General features: G+C 44.1%; 13 protein-coding genes across 13 annotated transcripts; 5 read left to right on the top strand and 8 right to left on the bottom strand.

The window, feature by feature from the left end:
- Positions 1–575: 575 nt before the first annotated feature.
- SJAG_02456 (signal recognition particle subunit Sec65) lies at positions 576–1,393 on the top strand (the record flags this gene model as incomplete). Its single annotated transcript, XM_002173623.2, has 2 exons — positions 576–911; positions 1,002–1,393. The coding sequence occupies exons 1-2, from the start codon at positions 695–697 to the stop codon at positions 1,391–1,393; spliced, it is 609 nt and encodes a 202-aa protein (XP_002173659.1). The 5' UTR covers positions 576–694.
- SJAG_02455 (U5 snRNP-associated protein Prp18) lies at positions 784–2,834 on the bottom strand. Its single transcript, XM_002173622.2, has 2 exons — positions 1,681–2,834; positions 784–1,631 (listed from the first exon to the last, which is right to left on the bottom strand). Exons 1-2 carry the CDS (start codon positions 2,608–2,610, stop codon positions 1,527–1,529), a joined length of 1,035 nt encoding a protein of 344 aa, XP_002173658.1. The 5' UTR covers positions 2,611–2,834; the 3' UTR covers positions 784–1,526.
- Positions 2,640–3,827, top strand: SJAG_05926 (histone deacetylase complex subunit; the record flags this gene model as incomplete). The annotated part of the gene is made up of 2 exons (XM_011050676.1): positions 2,640–2,779; positions 2,851–3,827. 2 exons carry the CDS (start codon positions 2,640–2,642, stop codon positions 3,134–3,136), a joined length of 426 nt encoding a protein of 141 aa, XP_011048978.1. The 3' UTR covers positions 3,137–3,827.
- On the top strand, positions 3,792–6,345 carry SJAG_02453 (AP-3 adaptor complex subunit Apl6). Its single transcript, XM_002173621.2, has one exon. The coding sequence runs from the start codon at positions 3,985–3,987 to the stop codon at positions 6,220–6,222; it is 2,238 nt and encodes a 745-aa protein (XP_002173657.1). The 5' UTR covers positions 3,792–3,984; the 3' UTR covers positions 6,223–6,345.
- A 50-nt stretch (positions 6,346–6,395) lies between these two features.
- SJAG_02452 (mitochondrial 37S ribosomal protein MRP2) lies at positions 6,396–6,800 on the bottom strand (the record flags this gene model as incomplete). The annotated part of the gene is made up of 3 exons (XM_002173620.2): positions 6,396–6,411; positions 6,457–6,503; positions 6,546–6,800. 3 exons carry the CDS (start codon positions 6,798–6,800, stop codon positions 6,396–6,398), a joined length of 318 nt encoding a protein of 105 aa, XP_002173656.2.
- A 306-nt stretch (positions 6,801–7,106) lies between these two features.
- Positions 7,107–8,444, bottom strand: SJAG_02451 (mitotic spindle checkpoint protein Bub3; the record flags this gene model as incomplete). Its single annotated transcript, XM_002173619.2, has 2 exons — positions 7,804–8,444; positions 7,107–7,744 (listed from the first exon to the last, which is right to left on the bottom strand). The coding sequence occupies exons 1-2, from the start codon at positions 8,123–8,125 to the stop codon at positions 7,107–7,109; spliced, it is 960 nt and encodes a 319-aa protein (XP_002173655.1). The 5' UTR covers positions 8,126–8,444.
- SJAG_02450 (threonine aldolase) lies at positions 8,439–10,266 on the bottom strand. Its single transcript, XM_002173618.2, has one exon. The coding sequence runs from the start codon at positions 9,903–9,905 to the stop codon at positions 8,781–8,783; it is 1,125 nt and encodes a 374-aa protein (XP_002173654.1). The 5' UTR covers positions 9,906–10,266; the 3' UTR covers positions 8,439–8,780.
- Positions 10,267–11,467: 1,201 nt separating this feature from the next.
- On the top strand, positions 11,468–13,330 carry SJAG_02447 (SWI/SNF and RSC complex subunit Ssr2). The gene has a single exon (XM_002173617.2). The coding sequence runs from the start codon at positions 11,685–11,687 to the stop codon at positions 13,200–13,202; it is 1,518 nt and encodes a 505-aa protein (XP_002173653.1). The 5' UTR covers positions 11,468–11,684; the 3' UTR covers positions 13,203–13,330.
- Positions 13,331–13,487: 157 nt separating this feature from the next.
- Positions 13,488–15,384, bottom strand: SJAG_02446 (glucosidase; the record flags this gene model as incomplete). The annotated part of the gene is made up of 2 exons (XM_002173616.2): positions 13,488–14,429; positions 14,455–15,384. 2 exons carry the CDS (start codon positions 15,382–15,384, stop codon positions 13,488–13,490), a joined length of 1,872 nt encoding a protein of 623 aa, XP_002173652.2.
- A 188-nt stretch (positions 15,385–15,572) lies between these two features.
- SJAG_02445 (hypothetical protein) lies at positions 15,573–16,235 on the bottom strand (the record flags this gene model as incomplete). Its single annotated transcript, XM_002173615.1, has 1 exon — positions 15,573–16,235. The coding sequence occupies one exon, from the start codon at positions 16,233–16,235 to the stop codon at positions 15,573–15,575; it is 663 nt and encodes a 220-aa protein (XP_002173651.1).
- A 260-nt stretch (positions 16,236–16,495) lies between these two features.
- On the bottom strand, positions 16,496–19,475 carry SJAG_02444 (heterotrimeric G protein alpha-2 subunit Gpa2). The gene is made up of 2 exons (XM_002173614.2): positions 18,441–19,475; positions 16,496–18,185 (listed from the first exon to the last, which is right to left on the bottom strand). Exons 1-2 carry the CDS (start codon positions 18,571–18,573, stop codon positions 17,239–17,241), a joined length of 1,080 nt encoding a protein of 359 aa, XP_002173650.1. The 5' UTR covers positions 18,574–19,475; the 3' UTR covers positions 16,496–17,238.
- On the top strand, positions 19,407–21,266 carry SJAG_02443 (LAlv9 family protein; the record flags this gene model as incomplete). The annotated part of the gene is made up of 5 exons (XM_002173613.1): positions 19,407–19,459; positions 19,629–19,737; positions 19,788–20,051; positions 20,112–20,249; positions 20,310–21,266. 5 exons carry the CDS (start codon positions 19,407–19,409, stop codon positions 21,264–21,266), a joined length of 1,521 nt encoding a protein of 506 aa, XP_002173649.1.
- Positions 21,267–21,403: 137 nt separating this feature from the next.
- On the bottom strand, positions 21,404–22,447 carry SJAG_02442 (hypothetical protein; the record flags this gene model as incomplete). The annotated part of the gene is made up of 2 exons (XM_002173612.1): positions 21,404–22,302; positions 22,387–22,447. 2 exons carry the CDS (start codon positions 22,445–22,447, stop codon positions 21,404–21,406), a joined length of 960 nt encoding a protein of 319 aa, XP_002173648.1.
- Between the last annotated feature and the right edge of the window lie 298 nt (positions 22,448–22,745).

Genomic DNA, 22,745 nt, shown 5'->3' with positions numbered 1-22,745 from the left:
GTCGACACCGCAGTTACCGCAGTAGTAAATTAAAGCAGTGATAAAATGTACACACACACACACACACACACACGCGCGCACACAATTTCGACAATTCACCTAACAGTTTCCTTTACGAAAAAAAAAATAAAAAGACAGGTGTAAACACCAGAGCTGACGCGCGTAAACGAACAAGAATATCTCTCAACAGCCAGCTACTGGAGACAAGGCACAATTAGCTTTTTTGGTGTTATTTTTTTGGTGTGTTACATACAGTGTGAAATGAATGAAGGTGTAGGTTGAGAAGCGAATTTCTTGCTCACGAAACAATGGCGTCAAATGGCGAAAGAAGTGAGGTTGAGGGTTAGGAGAAGCAGCAGAATGCAATGAGAGTTGTTTTCGGGACGAACTCGTGCTGTGATAACGGATTTCGTCTGTTGTCGGTACTAAATCTGATAAGATAACCTTAATATGCTTAAACGAAAGATGGCCCAGAACGAGACCACGAGAGACGGCGTGAACACAGTGACGAGTACATTGTTGCTGATATTCGGTCCAAAGATCCTCCTCTGTTCATTCTTCTCTCCTCTCTCTCTCTCTCTCTCTCTCTCTCACACACATTTTCCATTCCCTCCCTCCCTCTCGTCCTTCGTGTTCACCACCAAAGTCCAGAAAAACAAAACTCCAAGACATCATCACCACACAAACTCCCTCAATGGTAGTGCTGTATCCCATTTACTTTGACCGTACTCGTCCCAAGGGCTTAAGACGGGTGCCCAAAGAGCTCGCCATTGAGAACCCGCTGGCGAAAAACATTGGCGATGTCGTTTACAAATTGGGTTACAAATGTGTGCTAAATCCTTCTAAAACACATCCTGCTGACTGGGCTAATCCCGGAAGAGTTGACGTCGTTTTGCCCGACAACATGAATCGTAAGTAAAAAAATGATAGATTAGAGAAGAAAGTAGCTTCCCACAAATCCTCGTACTCCCGCTAACAGTCTCTCTTTTTTTTGGGTTTAGGTCGCTCCCTCTACAAACAAGTTGCCCAACAACTCGTGCTGAATCCTACGAAAAGAGAAGATCCCTTGAGACTTCCTGTCTCGGGTCTTCCTGCAAAATTGCCAGAACAGCCGCCTGCATACCCAAAGGGCATGAAGGGAAACACAATTCTCCCCCTTCACTCGCCGGCTGTTTCGGGAGGCGGCGTCTCAGACAACATGCTGCAAGATATGATGCAAGCCTTCCAAAATCCCGGCAACGGCGGAAACCCTCTTTTGAGCTTGGGAGCTCCTTCTCCAGCTTCGAATGCCTCTTCTTCTTCTCCCCCCGCCAGCTCGAGAGAAAAATCAAAGGGGAAGGGAAAAAAACCTATTCAGCCAGAGGACATGGTTATGGATTTGGACTTGGAGTAGAAACAGATTCGATGTGGTCCAGAGTCTGCGATCGATAATTCGCCCACCATTCCACATGTGTGTTTTTAGTAACGAAAGTCAGTAACAAGAAGGAGTCATCTACTATTTATGCCTTTTAAACACGGCTTAACCATCAACTCTGCAACTCGTGTTCTTCGTTACCAGCTTCCTCTACAGTCTTCCAGAGTGGTCGCTCCTTGTCAAAAAAAGTGACGAGCCGCTTTAATGCTTGTAACCACTATCGAAACTGTGTTAGTACAAAAGTTATGGAGTGAATGAGAACATACCTTTCTCGTCATCTCGTCGTTCAACACATGGCCGACGGAATGGGCGGTCAGCCGTTCTCGCGAACTTCTCTCGTGAATGCCGACCATGGTAACACCGATGGGCCATGGAGCATTGCCAATGCTGACCCGGAGGTATGCATCGTTTGCTTTGACAAACTCTTCCTTTTGGCACCAGTAGCAGATCTCCGCAACGCGCTCAAACACTTCGTTGTCAATTTGATCGTCTATGATTTTGTTGATGAGTAGTTCAAGATGCTGGGAAGCTTGTTGGAAAACTTTGTACTGTGCTTTTGTTGTAGATAAATCTAGTTCCTCAATACTTTTCTTCGCGAAAAACTCTTGCCAAAGGCGTAAACCGTGTCTAATGAAGACGATCAGTTGCCGTGCAACTTTTGACCGTTGGGTGTTGCATCTCTCCCACTCAATGATTTCCACTCGTTGGTTTTTGAGTTCCTGCTCGAGATCGCGCTTGCGTTGTTCTTTCTGCTCTGATTTCCAGCGGGTACGTATCATGTCTTCGTTTTCGCCAAATAGTCGAATTGGTTTCTTCATCGCCCGAAGCTGAGACTGTATTGTAGATATGGGCACAGTATCTTCGCCATTGGCCTGTGCATCTGATGATCCCTCCGTAGTTGCATCTTGAGGGGGAGCTTTTCGCTCCTCTTTGTCAGAAGGCAATCTGGTTTCCCCGGTTTTTTTCTGCAATGCCGTCTTGGACTGGATAAGTTTTTGGCGCATCTGTTGCAACTCCTCCTCATGTTGTTTCCTTTTTTTCTCGCGTTCCTTCTCCCGTTGAGCCTGTTCCTCTCGATATTTCTCTTCTCGAGCCTTCTCCAGGTCTCCTCGTCGAAACGCCCTTTTCACTGGTAATTCTCCATCTGCTTGAATTTGGCGACGTTTTCGTTCAATCTCCTCTTTCAAAAAGTCCATCTTACAGGAGCACCTGTGTTTCGACGATTATGGGCTCTCGTTCACCGGTTCCTAGTGGCAGAGAGGAAGAATGCCCTTGCTTGGTAAAAGTGAGCTATGGCTATGATACAAAACACAAACCATTTGATGTCCTTAACAATAAAACACCTGCGGTGGAGATTTATGTTTGGTAAGGCGGCATTTGTTTCATTCGTTTTGGCGTTTTGTTAAGGAACGGAAAAGCTGACCGGTTCGATTTAGGAAGTCGATGAGCTTGTACGATGTTTCCGTGCTTATCGCCGATCAAACCGTCTTGCAGAAAGAAGACACTCGCCATGCTGAGTGGAAATTCAGCTTTCGGATTGCTTATTTCGATTCGGTGCGAAGGAAATCCGCCTTTCGCGAAATTGGATCGGCTTGTTTACATGACCCGGATTTACTACAAGGAAATAGACTATTGAGGAATGTTGGATATCGATATGGTGACATTCTTGATGTGTCCATAAGACCGGACTCGATACGTCTTAGTTCTGTTCATTCAAAATGAGGGGCACAAGTTCGTAAATTGTGTTTGAATTGCCCCGTTCAAGGGGAATGGAATGAAAACTTGAACTTAATGCACTATAAAATGCTTCCGGAAAGGCGAAAATGCTGTTACATAGTTGCAATCGCATTTGTGGAATACAAAAGGTGTACCAAAGAAAGACCAAAACAGGAACGCTACTTTCCTCCTTTCCGTGCTTTATACCAGTAAGCTTAGTTTTAAGCTGCATCTCATCAATCTTTCTTCTGCGTTTACAAAAGTTTGCTTACATTCACAGATCAACAATTTAGCAAATTGATCCTTTTGACAATGCTTTTGGCCATTCTCCTAACCGCGTTCTTCCCTTCCATAATTCATTAATCAATGAACCGTGGTTCTATCTTCTGTTTATATACACTCATGTAATGTCACTGAAATTGTGACAATGACAGTGCACCGGTTTTGATGAATAGTTTCGACAAATTGGTTACATATACCTCCTCTAATTGAACTGTTTGCTTGTGTATTATATCACCCTCTTCGTACAGGTTCATCCCATTGTCGTTTGGTGCACAACCCCGATAGATGTATTCGCGTAAAAGCGAGAGTTGTCAATTGTATCTTCAAATGGTAAAGTAATATATTCAATGAACTCTAGTGTCTTATGGGATCCTGTATACTGACCACGTGTCACAAGTTTAGTGAATTGTTACTGAAACTATCTTTTGGTTTGGATGCCAACTTGCTCAGACTACCATACGCAGCTTTTTGTCAACTCTCTCTATTTTCCATAAATCTGTTCATATAACACCGTACTGTTCTGCTTTAGATAAAATATACGAGAGTTGAGCCACCAGAGCTCCGTTTTAGTGATGAATTTGTCAAATTCCTCGTTCTTTTCCACTCTGTCAGGATTGGCTTCAAATGCCAAGGAAATTGCCAAAGCTACAACAAATTCTTTCTACACTCATCGAGATTATGATAGTTCACATTTGACAAAACTTTTGTCGTCGAGTTCGACGGCAAATAACTTGGAAGCTCTTCAATTTATCATCAGTAGAATGGCAGCAGGTGAGGATATGTCCTCTCATTTTACAGACATCATTAAGCTCTTTGCCTCGAACAATGATGAAATTAGAAGACTCGTTTATGCGTATTTATTGCAGTATGCAGAGTTCAACCCAGACTTGGCATTGCTCTCTATCAATACGGTGCAAAAATCTCTTAATGACAAGGATCCAAAAATCAGAGCCCGTGCTCTTCGCGTAATGAGTAGCATTCGTGTTCCCGCAATCCACGGTATTGTACTACTGGCTATCCAACAATGTGTAAATGACTCTTCCGTTGCTGTTCGCAGAGAAGCAGCTATAGCCATTCCAAAATGCTACTCATTAGATCCCTCAGTGGGCCCGAAATTGAGGGAACACATTGCTACGTGTCTTTTGGACAGTAATGCCGAAGTAATTGGCCCGGCACTTGCTTCCTTTAATGAGCTGTGTCCCAACGACTACGAAATAATCCATCCGGCATACCGCCGTATTTGCACACTCTTACCGCAAATGAACCATTGGGACAAATGCATAGCTATGCGGGTTTTGGTTCGCTATGCACGCAGAAACTTTCTCCAACCGCAACCAGATGAGCCTTTGGATAGAGATCTTGTACTCCTCAAAAATGCCATGCTCTCTGCCTTATACTCCAATCTCCCAAGCACCATTTTGACCAGCATAAACAATCTCATTTGTTTAAATTTAGTTCAGGATGCCTCCGAATTGGTTCAGCCAATTCTCTTTCTTCTATCGAACAGTAATACCGCAAAGCTGATTACCCTCCAAAACCTTTACCAAATTTTAACCCAGTCTATCAATGGAGTTTCGGCTGCTTTTACAGAAAGTTTGCGTGATGTCTTAGCACCGCATTTCCGTTTACTATTTTTGCTTGTATCAGACACAGACGAAGTCATCCGCCTAAAGCTAATGCTTTTGACAAAAGTCATTAAACCAACAAACCAGTCTCTTATTTTGTCAGAAATGTTTTATTATGCCCTTCGTCATGATTCACAAACTGTACAATCTTATGCGGTGAAAGCCATCGGTCTGTGTGTTTTGCAAGTCAATGACATGATGGATACATGTCTAAATGCAATTCTCCACATGCTTACAGGAAAGAACGAGCAACGGGTTAGGGAAGCGGCAGATGCGCTTTCTGCTTTTCTCGATACTAATGCCGACCGTAAATATGTGCAATACCTTTGTGCTATATACAAGGAGGTTAGCCTCGGACATGCCCGCGCTGTAATTCTTTTCCTTGCTTCTAAAAACTTGGATATGGTTTTGGACTTGGCACCAGATCTCCTGCGTGTTGCTCTTCAAACGTTCACTGAAGAACCAGAGGAAGTGAAGCATAGCATCCTATACTTTGCTACGAGGTTACTGATTCATACACATCAGGAGTCTTACTCTTATGACATTAACACAGGCACGGACCCTATAACTTTGATGTACAAATATCTTCAAAATCTCATTCGTTTTGATGCAAGTTATGATCTCCGTGATCGTGCGTTGTATTACTTTGAGCTGGCACGGACACCCTATACAGACTTTTCCAAACAAATTGTGTTACAAACGCAACAAACAGAGACCACTGAAGCTGCTGAAGAAACCCAGTTTGCTTTAAGCTCTACCAGTCTTGTTTTGAAAAAATCCATCCGTGGTCATACCGCAGTGCCTGAGTGGGCGACTGCGGACGAATTGCCTAATCCAAACGTCCGTGATGTTGAGCCTCCATCACTACGTCCCTTGGAAGTTGAGGATATCGTACTTACCCCCAAGGGAGTTGGGACACCAAGCCCTCTTGGAATGCAGAATCCTTCTCATTTGGTTCAACTTGTCGAAACAAGTTCTCAAGGTCGTCCACGCATCGTTGGTCGCCAGACGCTTGATGAATTCTACCAAAGTAGTTCTGAGGACGAGCAAGAAGAGGAAGCCGAGACTGACGAAGGATCCACTGAGTCGGAAACTGAGTCAGAAACTGAATCCGAGTCTGATTCTGATTCTGCGTCTACATCTGCGTCAGAGTACACGGAAGAAGAAGAAGCCGAATCAGCGTAATGACCCAGTAACAGTCCTTTTGTTGCGGAGTGCCGCAATTCGTTTCATCTTAACATAAGCAGGAATATGGAAGAAGATAGACGCTACTGTAAAGTAATGAACAAATAAAAAAAAATACTATCATTTAACTGTCGTAGAGTAACTTTTCGTCAATACATGGAGAAGGATAAGAATCACCAAGAAGCTTTTCTGGAAGAAAGGGATTAGTATATGTATAACAGTTTAATGTCGTACTTCGTTCCTGGGACAAGATTCTTTAAAATACGCTCTCGTAATGGATACTATTCGAGTTAGTATGCGGCGGATTAGGCTGTAGAGCTTACCCGAGCCATCTTAAAAGCTGAAAACACGCCTCGTCCCCGGCCTGTTTCAAGACACCTGTTGTGGATTCCGGTTGGATGGGCATAAGTAGGAAGTTTTTCAAGTTTTGTTTTTGCCAAGGTTCTCACTTCAAATGGATATTCGGGATTTCGCATTATATACCGTAAAGCTTCTCTTTCTACCTCACATTTTTCAAAGACTTTGCGGCGAATGAAGTCCCTGATGCTTCTCGCGGGCATTCGTTTTAAACCGATCATTGTTTTTTGGTATTTTGAGAATCAGAGAATACCTAAGGTAAGCCGTGATGAAAAGTACAAGAATATCGTCTCGACGTTCTGACAAAATGACCACTGGAAGATTCGGCGATGAGAGGCGTGATTGTAGAAATGCAGGTGTAATTGATATGCGAAATTTTTGTAACTTTTTTTTTTATCGTTCATCAGTTTTCATGACTGACAGAAATGTCATAAACGAGTTTTGGGGTATTCACCGTTAAGAAATGAAAGAGAAAAAACAAATACAACTTTAAGCTTAGCTCCATTAATCAAACTTCGATTACTTCTTCAAGCCTTCCGTTTTGGAGCACCGTACTCTGGGTCAAGAGCTTGTATGTGAACTTCGCCGTGCTTCTCTTCAGCACATGTTCCCACGACGAGTAGCGTTCCGTTTGAATTAAAATCAATGTCCGATATACTAGTCTTGCACATTTTAGATAAACGTAAACGTTTCCGTACATTCAGATCCCAAACAGCGACAGCTCCATCCCCTCCTGCCGTAGCCAAAGTTCCATGAATTGGGTGAAATGCAAGTGCGTTAACCGGATAAACAATGTCTTGATCACCTTGTGTTTGACGGTGACATTTGAACGTGAAATTTCGGGCTTGCCAGTCGGGTGCTGGATTCAAAAACTCAACAGAAGTACGTCCCTCAATGCTTGATGAAACGAATCCTTCGTTGTCTGGCAACAAACAAACTCTTCGTGTCATATATTTAAAGCTTGACGGCTTTTTGAGCAGCGGTTCCTGCATATTTCGAACATCGAAAACAAGATTCTCGCGCATGGAGCAACCCACAGCAAGTCTGTAGCCATTATTACTAATTGTGAACGGTTTCCCAGCCAATTCTTGTTTGTGCTGACGAGTCTGGGCACGCGGATCCCAAAACTGAAGCGTCTTATCCCATGAAGCAGAAATCGTACATCCTACAAATCAAAGTTTCAGGTTAATAAACGAACTAACATTACGAACAAGACAAGTGTACCTATGGAAGAAGCGTTTATTAGATCACAAACACCCAGAGAGTGTGCATTCCAAGCACGCTCTTCGCCTGTTGTTAAATCGGAAACTCGTAATTCTCCATGAAGGTACCCAGAAACAATTTGTGTTGGAGAGCAGAATGACATGCTCAAAACGGGCTCATTATGGGGAATAGAGAGCTTTAATTCACCTCCTTTGTTTGTACTGAAATACTGCAAACTTCCATCCCAAGAAGCGACGAGCAATTCGTCCAATACTCCCGGTACAAACTTGACTCTCGTAACTCCGTCTTTGGGTGTTGGATATAGAACGATTGAAGTCGACATTGAGGCGAGATATATACAATTCCGCCGGTAAAGCGCCAAGTGCAAGGAGAATGAGGCGGACTGAAGGCAGAAAGCGCAGACGTAACAAGGAGAAATCGGTGTACTAATGCATTGTATATACGTGTAAGGTCAACTTGACTGCAATCCATGCGATGCAAAGACTTGCAACGACACCGTTTTTCCCGGTTTTACTGTTAAAACCACGAGCCCGTTTGCTTCTTACTCACCCTCACTTACAGCTAAAACGGGGCATACACTCACTGGCACAGTCACCCATCGCTGAACAAGCCTATAAAAAACAATAACCGTACACTCTCTTACTTCTATGCGTAACACAATGCATTCTTCATAGTATACAAAAACAATCATAAACAAAGTTTTTAAAACAGCTGTTTTTTCAGGGAGCTTAGTAACGCAACGCGCATTGTGAGAATCCAAAAAGTGTAAAAACACAAGCAAACGCGTGTGACCGATGAAGCCGTTCCTCTTTGAAAAGTCTATTGGTTGTGGTTTTGAGTTCAGAAACAGCAAGAAGTCACACGCATCAGCAAGGCGAGCCACATTATGCGACCCGTTTTGGACACCGGTACGCAGAAACCTTGGTAGTTTGCTTCACATAAGGCATGTCGCCAGCGACAGTGAGCACATAATCAGCCTAATAGCCGACGCGGAACTCGCTTTGCTTTCCAGAGACATAGGGATCAACGTTCTGGCGCTCAACGGTGCTCTTCAGCACCTTCTTGAGAGTCTCAACAGCCTCCTCGGTGATTTGGATGTGGAGAACAATACGGGGTCCTTGCAATTTAAGGCCGGCCTTTCTACCCTCGTCAATCAGAATAAAGGGATTCACACCGGTAAGGGTAACCATGTTGCTGTGGGTAGGGACCTCGAGCTGGAGACCCAAGCTCTCGGCGTACGAGGCCACGGACTTGGCGTACTCGTGAACCTTAGAAAGTCTGGGGAAGTTCTTCTTGATGGCAAACAAACCGGCGGCGGCAAGCATACCGCTTTGACGCATACCACCACCATAGGCCTTACGGAACCACTTGGCCTTGGCAATGTAGTCCTTCTTACCAACGATGATGCAACCAACAGGGGCACCAAGACCCTTACTCAAACACAAACTCACACTGTCAAAGTACGAGCAGTACTCCTTGATGGAGATGCCAGTAGCAGCACTGGCCTCCCATAACCGAGCACCGTCACAGTGCAGGGGGATCTTGTGCTTCTTGGCCAAGTTCGAGATACGAACAATCTCCTCGATGGGGAAGATTGTACCCTTCAAGGTGTTCTCCAAACAGATGAGTCCGGTGGGGGAGAAGTGGATGTCGTCGCCGACAATGAGCTTCTGCTCGATCTCCTCGGCGGTGATGTAGAGACCGTTCTTGGGAACAATGGGACGGACAATGGCCTGGGTGAAAATACCAATGGCACCGGCCTCCCAGTTGTACACATGGGCACGGTCATCACAGATGATGCTGTGAGGAGGCTGGTGAAGGTGGGTACGGATACACAATTGGTTACCTTGAGTACCGGAAGTCACGAACATAGACGCCTCCTTGCCAGTGAGGGCAGCAACATAGTCCTCGAGCTCGTGGGTGTTCTCATCCTCTTCGTAAACACAGTCACCGTCAGTAGCAAAGTACATGACGCGACGCATTTCCTCGCAAGGAACAGTGAACGTGTCACTACGGAAGTCATTCCAGCAGCGGGGCTTCTTGTCCACAGCCTTGGCGTCACCGAAGGGAGTGGCGGGAGAAATATCACTAGGTTGAAGCATTTTTCACGAAATGAAAGTCAAAGAAAAAAGAGAAAAATAAAAGAAAAAAAAATGTCTATGTGGATAGAGAGAATTCGTTAGCAGAGACTATTTGTTTGAAAAAAAGTCGCTCTGTTGTAAGAAAAAGGGTGCACAAAAAGGTGTTTTATTCGACTTGAGACGCGAAAAAAGTACCTCGGTTCGAGAGAAGCTGTTGAAGTCCAAATTGAGGCAATAACAAAATTGTTTTTTAGTGTTCCAGTTGAGGGAGAGCACTACGATGTCCGTACGGAGTCACCAGCTAAAGCCTACGGCGAGAATCTATGTTTTGTTTTTCGTATACCACACCGGGGTGTTGGAGAAGGATAACGTTGGATTCGGGGTGTCCGCCTGGTTTTAAGCAACCTTATCACGATATCTTGAATTGACGTCATAGTACTCCACCAAAAAACCAATCACGCAGATTTACCATTCATCGGCAAATAGAGCTTATTCAACAAACGTGACTGACCCCGTAAAGCACGACAACAGGGCATCGCGACGCAGGGCGTTCGGATTCGGATCTCCACAGAAGATTCGTAAGAAATGCGGTCGGGATGGCTCGCTAACAGTCGCGACCAAATTTCATTGCTGGAGAAAGAGAAGAGACGATGCGGGGGGATACGACGAAACGTGAAGGTGCGAAGTTGCGACAATGCGAATTCGCGGAACAACGGTCGTCGCCGCATCAGCAATCTAAGGAAACGTAAATTACAGAAGCTGTACGGAACATTGCAGTACTAGCAATGGGAATCATTAACCGAAGTTGCCGGACGATAAGCTGCCGCTGTCGCAATTTCCTTAGTGACCTTATTCCTCATTTCGGCAGACTTGTTCCTACTAGAATCGGCTAGAAAAAAAAACGGTGTTGGGTTTCCGACTACTCAAACTCTCTGGCCACTCGCTACTGATGAGGGAGCGAGATGGTAGTCCATCTTTTGTCCGATCGACTCCTCCACCACATCCTGGTTAGATGATGATTCAGCCTGGCTCCGGTCAGCCGCTGATGCCGAAGGAGCTTTTGGCCAAAGCTAGACTATGTTTACTACGTCTTTGTTCGCACAACAATACGATGGCGGAGAACAAAATTGCCTGTGCGAATGGGGCGAAGAAGATGGGGAGGATGCAAACGACGGTTGTGGTGACGATAGGAGAAACTGCAGAACGGCCGGACAGGAAGATGATGCTGAGAGATTTGTGTCAGACACTGTGTGTGCGCTTTCGTTGCATCCGGTAAAATGGTCGGTAGGATGCTCGGTTGTGTTTTAAGGTTTTTCTAAGCGAGTGGTCTTCTTGGTGGTGATGACGTATATGCGAAAAAACGTAAAAAGCTCCGTAGGGAAGGGACCGAACGTACTTGACGTAGTCCGAGGGATAGCGGAGGAGGGTCGGAACGTGGTGGAGTGCGTTGATGCGCGTTAAGTGGCTGTAACGGTTGCGGTGCATTGCGATATGTTTCTTTTACGTGGTGTAATGCGGCGTACCGCAGTGCTCACAGAGGTTCTTACTTAATCGTTAAACACAGCAACGAGTTGCTGTAAGATGCAGTATTCTTTTACCGATGTTTATGGTGACACTCGCTTCGCTCGCTAGCACCGCGAACCTCTCTTGTCTGCACGCCCTGTTCATTTGACTTCAATTCGGCTGAAAACCCAATAATTTCCCTCTGTTTACCCGCAAACTTCATTCCCCCTTTTCTTTCTAGTGCCTGACCCTTTTTTCCCGCTCTCAAAAGCTCATTTTTGGTTTCGCGTGTTCCCAATGTCGAGCTCCAGTTTAAAAACGCCTTTCTTAGTAGAACAGAGGCATATGATTATTGTGCCTTCGTACTCAGCATGGTTTAACATGTCTACGATCCACGAAATCGAAAAAAAGTCCAACCCGGAATTCTTCGGTGGAAACTCGACGCTGAAGACGCCCACTGCGTACAAGGACATCCGTGATTTCATGATTAATACGTACCGCCTTGATCCGTCCGAGTACTTGACTGTAACGGCCTGTCGTCGGAACCTGCTTGGCGATGCCTGTTCCATTATTCGTGTCCATGCTTTTCTAGAGCAATGGGGTCTCATCAATTATCAAGTGGATCCCGAAACACGACCAAATTTCAAAGCCCCTCCTTTCAACGGCAAGTACAACGCCGTTAACAATACACCCAAAATGACTCAAGAGGTTCTCGCTCAGCATGAAGCGAAGAACAGTGATGAACCAATTCCCAAGCAAATCACGCTGCAAACAAAGGTTTACAACAGCGTGACCAACCAGATGGAGCCCAAGGATGCCGTAGACGAAACAGAACAGGACAAGGCGGAGGCCCCCTTCGTGCACGTTCAATGCTTTACATGCGGCGTCGATTGCTCACATGCATACTATCACAATTTGAAAATGAAAAAGCACCATCTGTGTCGCGCTTGCTATGAGCAGGGCCGTTTTCCAAGTTCGTTTACTTCTGCGGACTTCTTGCGAATGGACACTGCCTACTTTCAGCAGTACCGCGACGACGAATGGACAAACCAAGAGACGCTTTTGTTGTTGGAGGCCATTGAAATGTATGACTCTGACTGGAACCAAATCTCAATGCACGTTGGAACCCGTTCGCGGGAACAATGTCTCGTGCACTTCTTACAGTTGCCCATTGAAGACCCGTATCGCATTTCTGTAGAGAACCAGGTCTCCACACTAAAAAACCACAGTCTTCCTTTCTCGGAGGCTGACAATCCCGTTTTGAGCATCTTAACGTACTTGGCTTCTGTTCTGATAGAATCTAAGCAGAAAGCCCACAACAACAACGAGACTACGAAAAATGACGGTGAACAGTCTGCTGAACCTCAGGCCTCCGAAACCTCACATTTAGAAAAAGCGGCCACAGTTGCTCTCAAGGTGGCCGCTCGCAAGGCCGGCGTGCTTGCTGACTACGAGAAACGTCAAATGCAGCGTCTTGTTTACCTTCTTGTGCAAACGCAAGTTGAGAAGGTTAACTTAAAAATGGAAATCCTTGATCAATTGGAAGAGATTTCTTCTTTCGAGTTCTTTGAACTTGATCGACAGCGGAAACAACTGCTCATTGAACAGTTGTCGACCAAGAAAATGCTTCTCGATGTTGGAAAGCAGGTGAAGGAGGCCCTTTCTCTCGGAAATGATCAAGGTTTAGCAATCATAGACAAACTACTCTTATCCGAAGGAAAGGAGATACCTCTAACATTTGAGAGTCCACCATCTGTTAATGTACGTCCGATTAGCGAGGAGTTTCCCTCGGAGTACCGAAGTATTGCTTTGTAAGTGATATGAGCTATACTTCTGCATCACTGGCACACTCGTTAAAGTGTTTTGGGTACGCATGAATGCTTTATAATGTAAATTATGTTTATAGGTTGGAATAAAATAAAACAAGTAATGAGACAAATGCAGATGATAGGTGAGAAGTTAAGATGTAATTTCCTATTAAAAAAAAAACTACCATATTTGGAAGGGACTCTATGTTCATTTAGTACGTTTAGATCATAACTTAAAGGCAATTAGAAAAACAAATACAACGGACGAAAAAAGAAAAGGAAACAGGTCTGCTTAACTCGAGGTACCGCAATCATGCATCAGCGAATTCTTGGGCCATCTGTATCCAGCTCCCTCCCAAGACGTAGCGTTTGGATTGAGATACGCTTTTGGGTGTGCTGCAATATATTTGGTTGTTGGATAGCCTGGAGGATCGCAAGTAACATGCATATTCGTGTGTTCGGGATCCTGATATATTCGTACGTAATCAATGTACAACTTGGCAGGAAACTGGAGCCTGTGAAAATAATAATATGCCCAATTCTTAGATATAGCCAAGTTTAGAATAATTGACATAGGCTCCTCACTAATTATTCGCGGCCCAATATTACCGTTGGACTTTACGGCTTGCCCCGTCATAGTCCATGTTTTGTTCTTTCCAATAAACCATGAAATGTAACCATCACTCGTTCCGGGCATATAGTCAAAACCGTAGGTTTGAAATCCTTTCCGGTCATACCACTCCGGATTCAGTACAGTAACACCCGACAACGCTTCTTGAAATGGTCCGCCTGTGTAAGTATTCATGCACGTAACACTCTCGTTGTGTATCGCGATGAACCTGTAGTCAGGATAATAATACAAATCGAATGGTGCAAACTGCCCAGACTGACAAGCAACACCAATTTCATCAGGGTCGTCGTCATGAAGTTTCGTATTTGAACCTTCCAAAGCATCGATTTCGGGCGCCCCCCGACCTTTTCCCAAACTAGGATGATCCTCTCCGGGACAAGCACAGCTGGAAAGTTTTTGACCGGGAAGATATGATAGACCGTCCGGTGTAGATTGATTGGGCGTGATTCCTGAATCGCATTCATTATAAGAATACGGCCACACACCCTCAGTTGTTGCAAGGTAACCAGGCCGTCCAAGGTTTCCAAGAGTCCATAAGCCGGGCCAGAATCCAGCAGACTTTCCTGTACCGGCAAGTGAAGCAGACACCTCAAAGATGCCACCCTTGAAGCAAAGCTTATTCCATGACTGAAGCATAGCGGAACGAAAGTTTAAGTTGTGATTTGAGAGTGCATCCCATTGTAATAACCAGTGTTCCGTTTTCGGTTGTCGCAGCATCGGGATCATACCATTCGAGATCGTTCGTGGCAGCGTAATGCAGATTCACTGCTTCCCAATACTGGTCATCACCCGGGTAGAAAGAACGGCCTTCGTCATTAAATTCGTCAGAGAACACAAGCTTGTACTTCTTTCCATTGGCGCCAATTTTCTCATATGCGTTGACCGGAGTATCCTTGTCAATGAGACTGGTACGAAGATAGCGTAAGTTTCCAAACAAGTGATCTGTTAGCGGTTTTGAATTGGTGACACGATTGCTTGGATCAAAGGGGTCATTGCCAGAAAAGGTAAGTACAGGAAACACGATAAAGAGAAGTGTTATGCCCAGCATAAGAAAGATTAAAAACATAATATCACAAAAGCGACCCCATCCTAAATAATCATCAAGTTCGTCCACATGTCGTATGTGATCACTAGAGAATTCGCTCGTTGAGAAAATATCAATTGACTCATCTGCCTTTCCTTTTTCTTCAGTTTCCTTCAGCCGGAATACTCCTGTGACTGTATCGTAAATCTGTTTTAATATGGCTACTTTGTTGAGAGAACTAGTATGACCATGATATTCTTCCTTCGGCGTTTCATTAGTTAAAGGTGGATATCGACTAAATTCTTGTGCAAATGACAAGGATTGGGACAAAACTTCATTGTTGTAGGGACCGATGTCATTGTCAACAGACACACACGGCAAAGAGGGACTTGAAACTTCAAAGCCCTTCTCTTCTAAAGATAAGTCTGAAGTGAACTCTTGCCCATCCGTCTCTGACTGAACCGGAGTTCTGAATGGATTCTGGTAAGTCGGAGAGGGAACTGTGATGTTTCGATTATCGTCTTGGCCATACATGGGTCGTTCACTCAAACAACTTGACAATAACAAGTTGAGGAAAGGCTTGAAGAAGAGAAGATCCAGAGGCTTTGTGCGTTTTATATATACCGTGAATAACGTCACGTTTCAATGCCTAGGATTCTGAGCCATTTTTCATGTTTGTAAATTTTGAGAACAATATCCACGATCATGACGTACTTCTACATTTATGTAGATTCATGATTAATGGCTCGTCTGTATCTATCTTCAAGGGTCTCGCCTTCAACCAGCTTCTTTAAACTTGCTGGATTCCCTTTTTGAAAGGCTTCGCAGGCTTCCATAAGCATTGGTAATACCCGAAGTTTTATAGCGCCCGTGTCGAACAGTCTATCCAACTGAGCTGCTCCTTGCATTGCCCTCCAGTTACAGTAAGCGCGGTAGCAAAGATAGAACCCTGGAAGGTTAGGAATGAGAGGTATTAGTATTACGGGTATTGTCAGAGGAAGACCAAGTATGTTTCCTAGAAGATATTTTGAGTGCAGCTGTCTTTGCATTGCCAGCTTCCCTAGCTGTTCATACACAAAGGAGCTTGAGATATTTGGAGCGTGATAAACGACTGTTGAGTCATGCAATTGCTTGTTGCTAACCTTTCCTGCTGCTGCTATTTCCCGAAGAGCCAGTTCCTCGTGGCCAGACATATTAACAGCGTAGTTGCCAAATTCAACAACTTTTTTCTTAATTGTACTGTTTGACATTTTCCAATTATTCCACGTCTTCGCAACTCTATTTACAATTTTGTCATGTAAAGTTACAGTCTGATTCATCTGTAATGTCGGCAGACAGTGAAAAAAAAGACGCTTATTAGGCAAGGGCAACGCATATATTTTCATTTTTTATTTTTTTTTTAAATTGTAATCGCTGTTGCAAACCAAGCGATGTAATTTTAGAAAATAGAAGCCAATTCACCCAAGCAACGTCAACAGAAGAGAAGAGAATGAGGGAAACAATAAATCTAAACCCAGAACGAGTTGTAGAGGGAGTTACTTTGTTTTAAAAGCAGCTACACGTGGAGTAAATTGACACCTCTCGTACCAAGTGGTACCAAGTAGTACCTGGTCATGACCAAGTCTACACAGGAGCTAATACCTAATGGCAAACACTGAAACGCGTTTTATTGGAGTATATAAAGAAATAGTATACATAGCCGAATTATAATAACAAAAACTGAGGCTCTTCTATTCATAACTTTAGGGTCAATGAACGCCTGGTAAGCTGTTCCAAACACAACATCATAAAATGCCAAGGCCGGAACTTTCGAGCCTAGATAAAAGTAATTGGCAGTTGATAACAAACGATACAGATAGAATCGTTAAGTGTAAGCTATTGGGAGTAGTGAGACGGAATAAAGCGTAATGGATTTCAACCTTCAGAGGGAAATCGATAATTATTCCAATAGTCTCACCAAGTGAGTAAAAAAAAAACAGATGAAATGCAAAAGCTGACCAATTTAGGGAACGGGCAGTACTGAAGCGATCAGCGGAAAAGTAGTAAGTAATATGAAACCCTAAAGTTGGGTAAATAGATAATCAAAACACGAAGCGACCTGAAAGGGTCGTATTATAAAACATCAAAAAAAAAACAAAAACAAAAGAAGATGTTGGTTCTGCTTAAAATATCAAAGAAGAACCGCCTCCACGTAATAGTTCATCATGACCAAAGCATGTCACCCTTATTCGAATACAGCAAGCATCATGGTCATAATTAAACTTCAAGATTGAATAGCGTTAGTACTCATTGTCATCATCAAGGCATTCAGTAACATAAAGCCAGCAGTCAAAAAAACGGAATGAACAGAATCAGGACACGGATGAACAGGCCCCGTAAAGACTGCTTTTAACAGATGCCAACTTGCTTTAGACTGTGTTGTAGGATAGTCTCCTTTACAGCATTAAAAACAACACGAATATTCGACGTATCAACGGCAGTTGTGACATGAGGATAGATATTATGTCGCATTCGGTTCACATTAGGATTTATAAAGAGCCACAGAATGTAGCGAATCACTTGTTTCACATTGTTCTTTCCATTATAGTCAGGGAAATGCTCATTAAACGGAACATGATCCAGCTTTTGCCGAAATAAATCGAATTTGTTTAAAAATAAAATAATGGACGAGTTGGAGAACCACGGACTGTTTAGAATAGAATCAAAAAGAGCCACACTCTCCATCAACTTGTTTTGATTACGTGCATTGCCTTCACTCATTTTCTTATCATAGTCGTTTAGGGAGACACAAAAGATGATCGTGTGCACATTCTCAAAACAGAAAATCCATTTCCTGCGCTCGCTGCGCTGTCCGCCCACATCAAACATATGAATCTTCAGGTTGTCCAAGTTGAACCTCATTTCCGAGATTCCTTGTGTCGTACTACGCGAGTGAAGTACATCACTCACAGAGGGCACGTAGTCAGGTTGACAAATTTCCGAAGCACGCTGGAAAAAGTATGGCGCAGAATCAAGGAAGTTAGAAGCGAATTTGTAGATAAGTGACTTAATGGCCGTGATATTCCATAGGTCGTAAACAGCCTTTCCAAACTCAGGCGAGAGATGCACGGTTAGACTTGCAGCGGGAGCGGACGTAACGATGGAACAGTTCCTCGAATTCAAAGGATCTAGTTTTATGCCTTGTTGTCTAACAAGCGAAACGAGTAAGAGGGCACTGTCATACAAGTTCCTATGAATCACGGGGCGGACATCTACCAATTCCTGTTTACTAAAACCACTCTGGTTCAGGATTTTCATCTGCTTTGTAATGGTACTTTTACCACTGTCAGATGCACCTATAGACGTTAGTGAGATGCAAAAAAAGACGAGAAGAATGGTTGAGTCGAAGAGATTGCAATGGATAGGCAGGTTGCTACAATTGGTGAGAGCTGTAAACGGTAGCTAGACGTGTTGAACCAGAAGAGAAACCCCTTGATCGAAATATGCCAATTCCCTTTTTCAGTATGCTCTCTAATTTTTCTTCTTTCTGTCCTCCCATTGCCCAATCTCTGTCACTTTTATCCGTTCCTTTTCTCCGTTTTGTAACATACCCAGAAGCAGAATCTTGTAAACCTCCTTTCGTTCTCGAGCTTGAGTCGCAATTTGCTTTTCAATCTGCTGATTAAGCTTGCGGGCATTAGCACCGGCATCTCCTTTCTGGAGGAGACCATTAATGACAGACATTCTTCGTGTCCGTAAAAAAACAGAAGTTCAGTCAGTACTTTTGTCTAGATCGTCTCTTATGACCTCAGATTGTAACAACAACTTCCGTTACAAGAAAGTATTACGCAACTATAAATAGGATGGCAGTACCGACGTGCCCGATGCTCAAAAATGTATCGTTTATTGCTTAAACCTCCCCAATTAAAGCTGTTAACACAATTATGAGATTAATAAGTGGTGCAGTTGGCAAATGGTAGACTGAATAGGGGAGAACAGGATGATTGATATTTTAGCCGTTCCAGGAGGGGCCGGCCACATGAAGCACTCCGCACTCTTTTACTAATGCCACAACAGCTTATTTCTCAAGACCGCAAGCAAGGAGTGACGAAATGGTAACCACCAAAACTGCGGTTCGGCCAGGTCCACGCTTTCCTGCGAAAGGAATGATGATTTAACACGTGAATGCTGTTTTTGCCAGACGGAAGGAGTTTTTCTCCGCTTGTTGGATTGTTTTATATCACATTCTTCAGTTTAAGATAGGTTTGTAGTGGGGTCGGTGTAGAACACCGGTTTGTCGTTTTATTCTCGATAGAGTGACCGTAGAGCATCCCGTGGACATTTACTTTGTTCATATGAGCATTTCGTATCGGAAATTGTGCTGTTTTCGCTAATATTTCGAAATCATCTCACTTCTCCAACAGGACCTCCCGTCGTCCCCATCCCGATTAGCGCAACGAGGAGAGCTCCCAACGAACACATTGTCTGTCAGAATACCACCAACAGTGTCGACTACTCCGTAAAGAACACACACGAAGCATTCCTTTTCTATAAAATATCACACTGACACCGGCACAATGGGCGAGCCATCTCGGGAAAAGGCCGTAGTCTGTGTAGTCTCCGTTGGTTTGTATGTTTGCGAACAACAATTTTTTAGCGAAGCGCTGCTACACCAATACGGCGAATAGGCGGGCTCTATGTAGCGATAGAAGCGCTCCTAATGCTCAAGCAGTTTTCAACTGGAAGGCTGTTTGATGTTGTTGTATTTGTAGCCAGTGTTTATTATTAACTAAACCTAGTCATCACTTTCGAGGCCCGGAGGTAGAACACGTCTATCCAGAAGAATTCAAGCTTCCAAAGGAATGGAACCTGCTGCCGTTTTACGCGTTACCCGACGGTTCCCATCAGGTTGGTGATGTTTCTGCGTGATGACGGTAATGTTAACAGGTTTGTGCCAGAGCGATCATGAGTTCGCGTATTTTACTCTTCCTGCGCAAGAAAACGGGCACATGACATCCTTCTTTGGCATTTCTTGTGTACGACAATTGCCAATAACGGCATTAAAGAATGCTCCACCTCCAGATGTTACGCGCTCGTATATCCAAAAAGCTGTTGTGGTCGTATTGAGAGCTCCGCTGTACGGCATCTTAAAAGAAAAGCTCGGTATAGCTTGTGGAACTTACTTTGAGCAAGCAGATTTCTCTCAATTAGACATTTTAAATGTAAGTTGTGTGTCGGACGAAACCACATAGTCGTTTCCCGAGGCTGACAATGGTTGATAGGACTTTTACATGAACATAAAAAATTTAAACGCTTCAGATACAAGCAACTACTACCTTGGATTGCCATTGGCTCGATTTGTGCAAAGGTGGGAATCCAAAGTGATTACCATGTTAAAACTGATACTGCTTAAAAAGAAGGTATGCCAATTTGTGTCAATTAGTCGCTTAATTTTGCTTTCCAGGACTAACTCATTATAGATTTTGGTCTATGGAAAAGGCGCCGACGCCGTCGGTACTCTGCAGTTTTGTTTAGTATCTCTTATTCCAGGGCTCATGCAGCATTTTGAGGATGCCGCTAGCCCTGAGATTGAGATCTGTCAGACAAAGCTAGCAAAGTCTACATCGCTAAAGACAAGTGATAGAAATTCACTTCTTGCCTATATGGGACTTCCCCTGATACTGTTCGGTAAAGGGTCGTTTTTCGCACCCTATGCTCCCCTTCAACAACTGCCAATGCTCCAATCTCCCTTGACTAGCAGTTGGCTGGCGGGAACAACAAATCAATTGCTTATACAGAAACAAAGCAAGCTGGCGGATGCGATCATCAATTTGGAAACGTGTTCTGTTGAAATTTTGAGTAACGGAAATCTTTGTTCTGCTGCAAGTCCAACTTGGGCTGACAAGCGGTGGATCTCTGAACTGCTGTCCATCGTGCACAAGCCAGAGATGGACGCTGAAAGTGTAAACTATGTTGGCAACGATGACTGGTTGCGTGCCCAGTTTGAAACGTATATTCTTGGATTTTTGTCTACAGTCAGATTCTACGAGTTTATGGAAGGATCCACCCCACTTCAGCGGTCCATGTATCATTACTTACCCAGTGATGATTGTTTTGATGACTATGGTAGACCATTTCTCGACGCCTGGAAACAGACTACATGCTATCAATTGTGGAACGCCGTTACTGATCATGATATCTTTGATGTAATTGAACCAAAACACCCATGCCAAACTTCCAGGGTGTACAACGTTGGCACCCGTTTGGCTAGATTTGCGCATACTCTTTCAACGACCTTTGCCGCGAACATCAAACAAACGACGTCGCCGTTTCTATACAGAAGAGTAAGCACACAAGAAGACGATAACGGTGAAGGACAAGGAAGTAACGAAACTTCATCTGGCCCTGAAGGACCGTCTACCAGCTCGTCGAACTAAGTACGATTTCCCACACTCTATCATGCTATTGGGGAAAAAATCTTAAAATTTTATTATGTGTTTATATATTCATGGTCAAATGCGATCGTAACAAACATGAAGAAGACCCGTGTCCTAGTGATCACGGTGGAGCATGCTTAAAACTTGCGGCCATGCTTTAAGTCCTCACCCTTTTGAATTCTCTCAGGGTTGTTGGAGACCTTGCCCATCATCTTCTCCATGCTGCCCTTCATGCGGTCGGTGAAGGATGCGGTATGCTCCTCGGCGCCAGCATAGTTTGAGCCATGGGTGCCGTATTGACCGCTGTGGATGTTCGAACTGTCCTGGGTGTAGGAGCCACTTCCAGTGGGAACTCGGTCACGGCCAACGGCGCTGGTAGCGTATTGACTGGCGCCAGTGTGGCCCGTTCCATAAGGCTTTTGACCTGCAACATCGGCACCGTAACCGGTTGATTGTTGATTGCCATAAGAAGCAGTTTGGTTGGTACGGCTGGATCCGTAACCTTGGCCAGATGTGCCATAGTTCGACTCGTCGTTACCAGTGTACTTGCGAGCACCGGAGGCGTTAGAATTGTCATAGCCATATCCGCTGGACCCATAAGCGCCAGTGTCGGCATCTGCACCAGTGTTGCCAGTGTTGCTAGAATAACGGCCACTCTCAAAACCGCCGCTGGTGGTACCATAAGTGTTGTCCGAGTTACCGTAATCATCGGCGCCAAACATCTTGCTGTGCGACTTTGGCTGCGAAGTGGATCTCGTTCTTGACTGAGAGTTGTCACCTGCTGTTCCCAAGGTGTCACGTCCACTCTGACTTTGATATGTGTTCGTGTTTCTTGGCGAAGAAATGCCATTATAACCTTGCGTAGTGTAGCCGGTCTCTTCGACACCGCTGTTTCTGCTGCTGTAGTCAGAGAGTCCGTTACCGCTTTGGTTCGAGTACGAGTCGTTGCCGTAGTCATTGCCCTCGTAAGGAGAGCTACTGCGGTAGTTTGTCTTTCCTCTACCGGTGAGCTTCTGCTCGGCACGGTTCATCTTATCTTTCATGTATGACATTGTAAATAACTTCTGTTTGATGAACTTCCACTCAGTCTATGAAGCCTTTATATTCCAATTCTACATACGACGCATTTCGTCACCAACGAACTTTGGTTTTTGCCATCGCATAATCCATTTCGGCTCCATTTTGGTGGGCAACTTGGATTGGGCTTTGCCTGTATGAGATCATTCAATCCTGAGGGCTTGTTTACTACGAATAGAAAGCTGGCATGCGATCATCAATATGATGTGTTTTTCGATTTGTTTACTAAGGAATACTATTAACCTTTTGTTTCTCCGAGAGTATTACTATCGAAAAGTGATTGTAATGAAGTTGTTGAGCATTATTATATCATTGCGTTAGTAATCCAATGAAGGCAAATGAAACCATATGGGGTAGGAACTGAAAGAAAGAACGACAATTGAATTTAAGATGTATACAACT

Source organism: Schizosaccharomyces japonicus (assembly GCF_000149845.2).
Source record: "Schizosaccharomyces japonicus yFS275 unplaced genomic scaffold supercont5.1, whole genome shotgun sequence".
NCBI lineage: Eukaryota > Fungi > Ascomycota > Schizosaccharomycetes > Schizosaccharomycetales > Schizosaccharomycetaceae > Schizosaccharomyces > Schizosaccharomyces japonicus.
The sequence above is the reverse complement of the archived record's forward strand: the minus strand, read 5'-3'. Positions and strand labels throughout refer to the sequence as shown.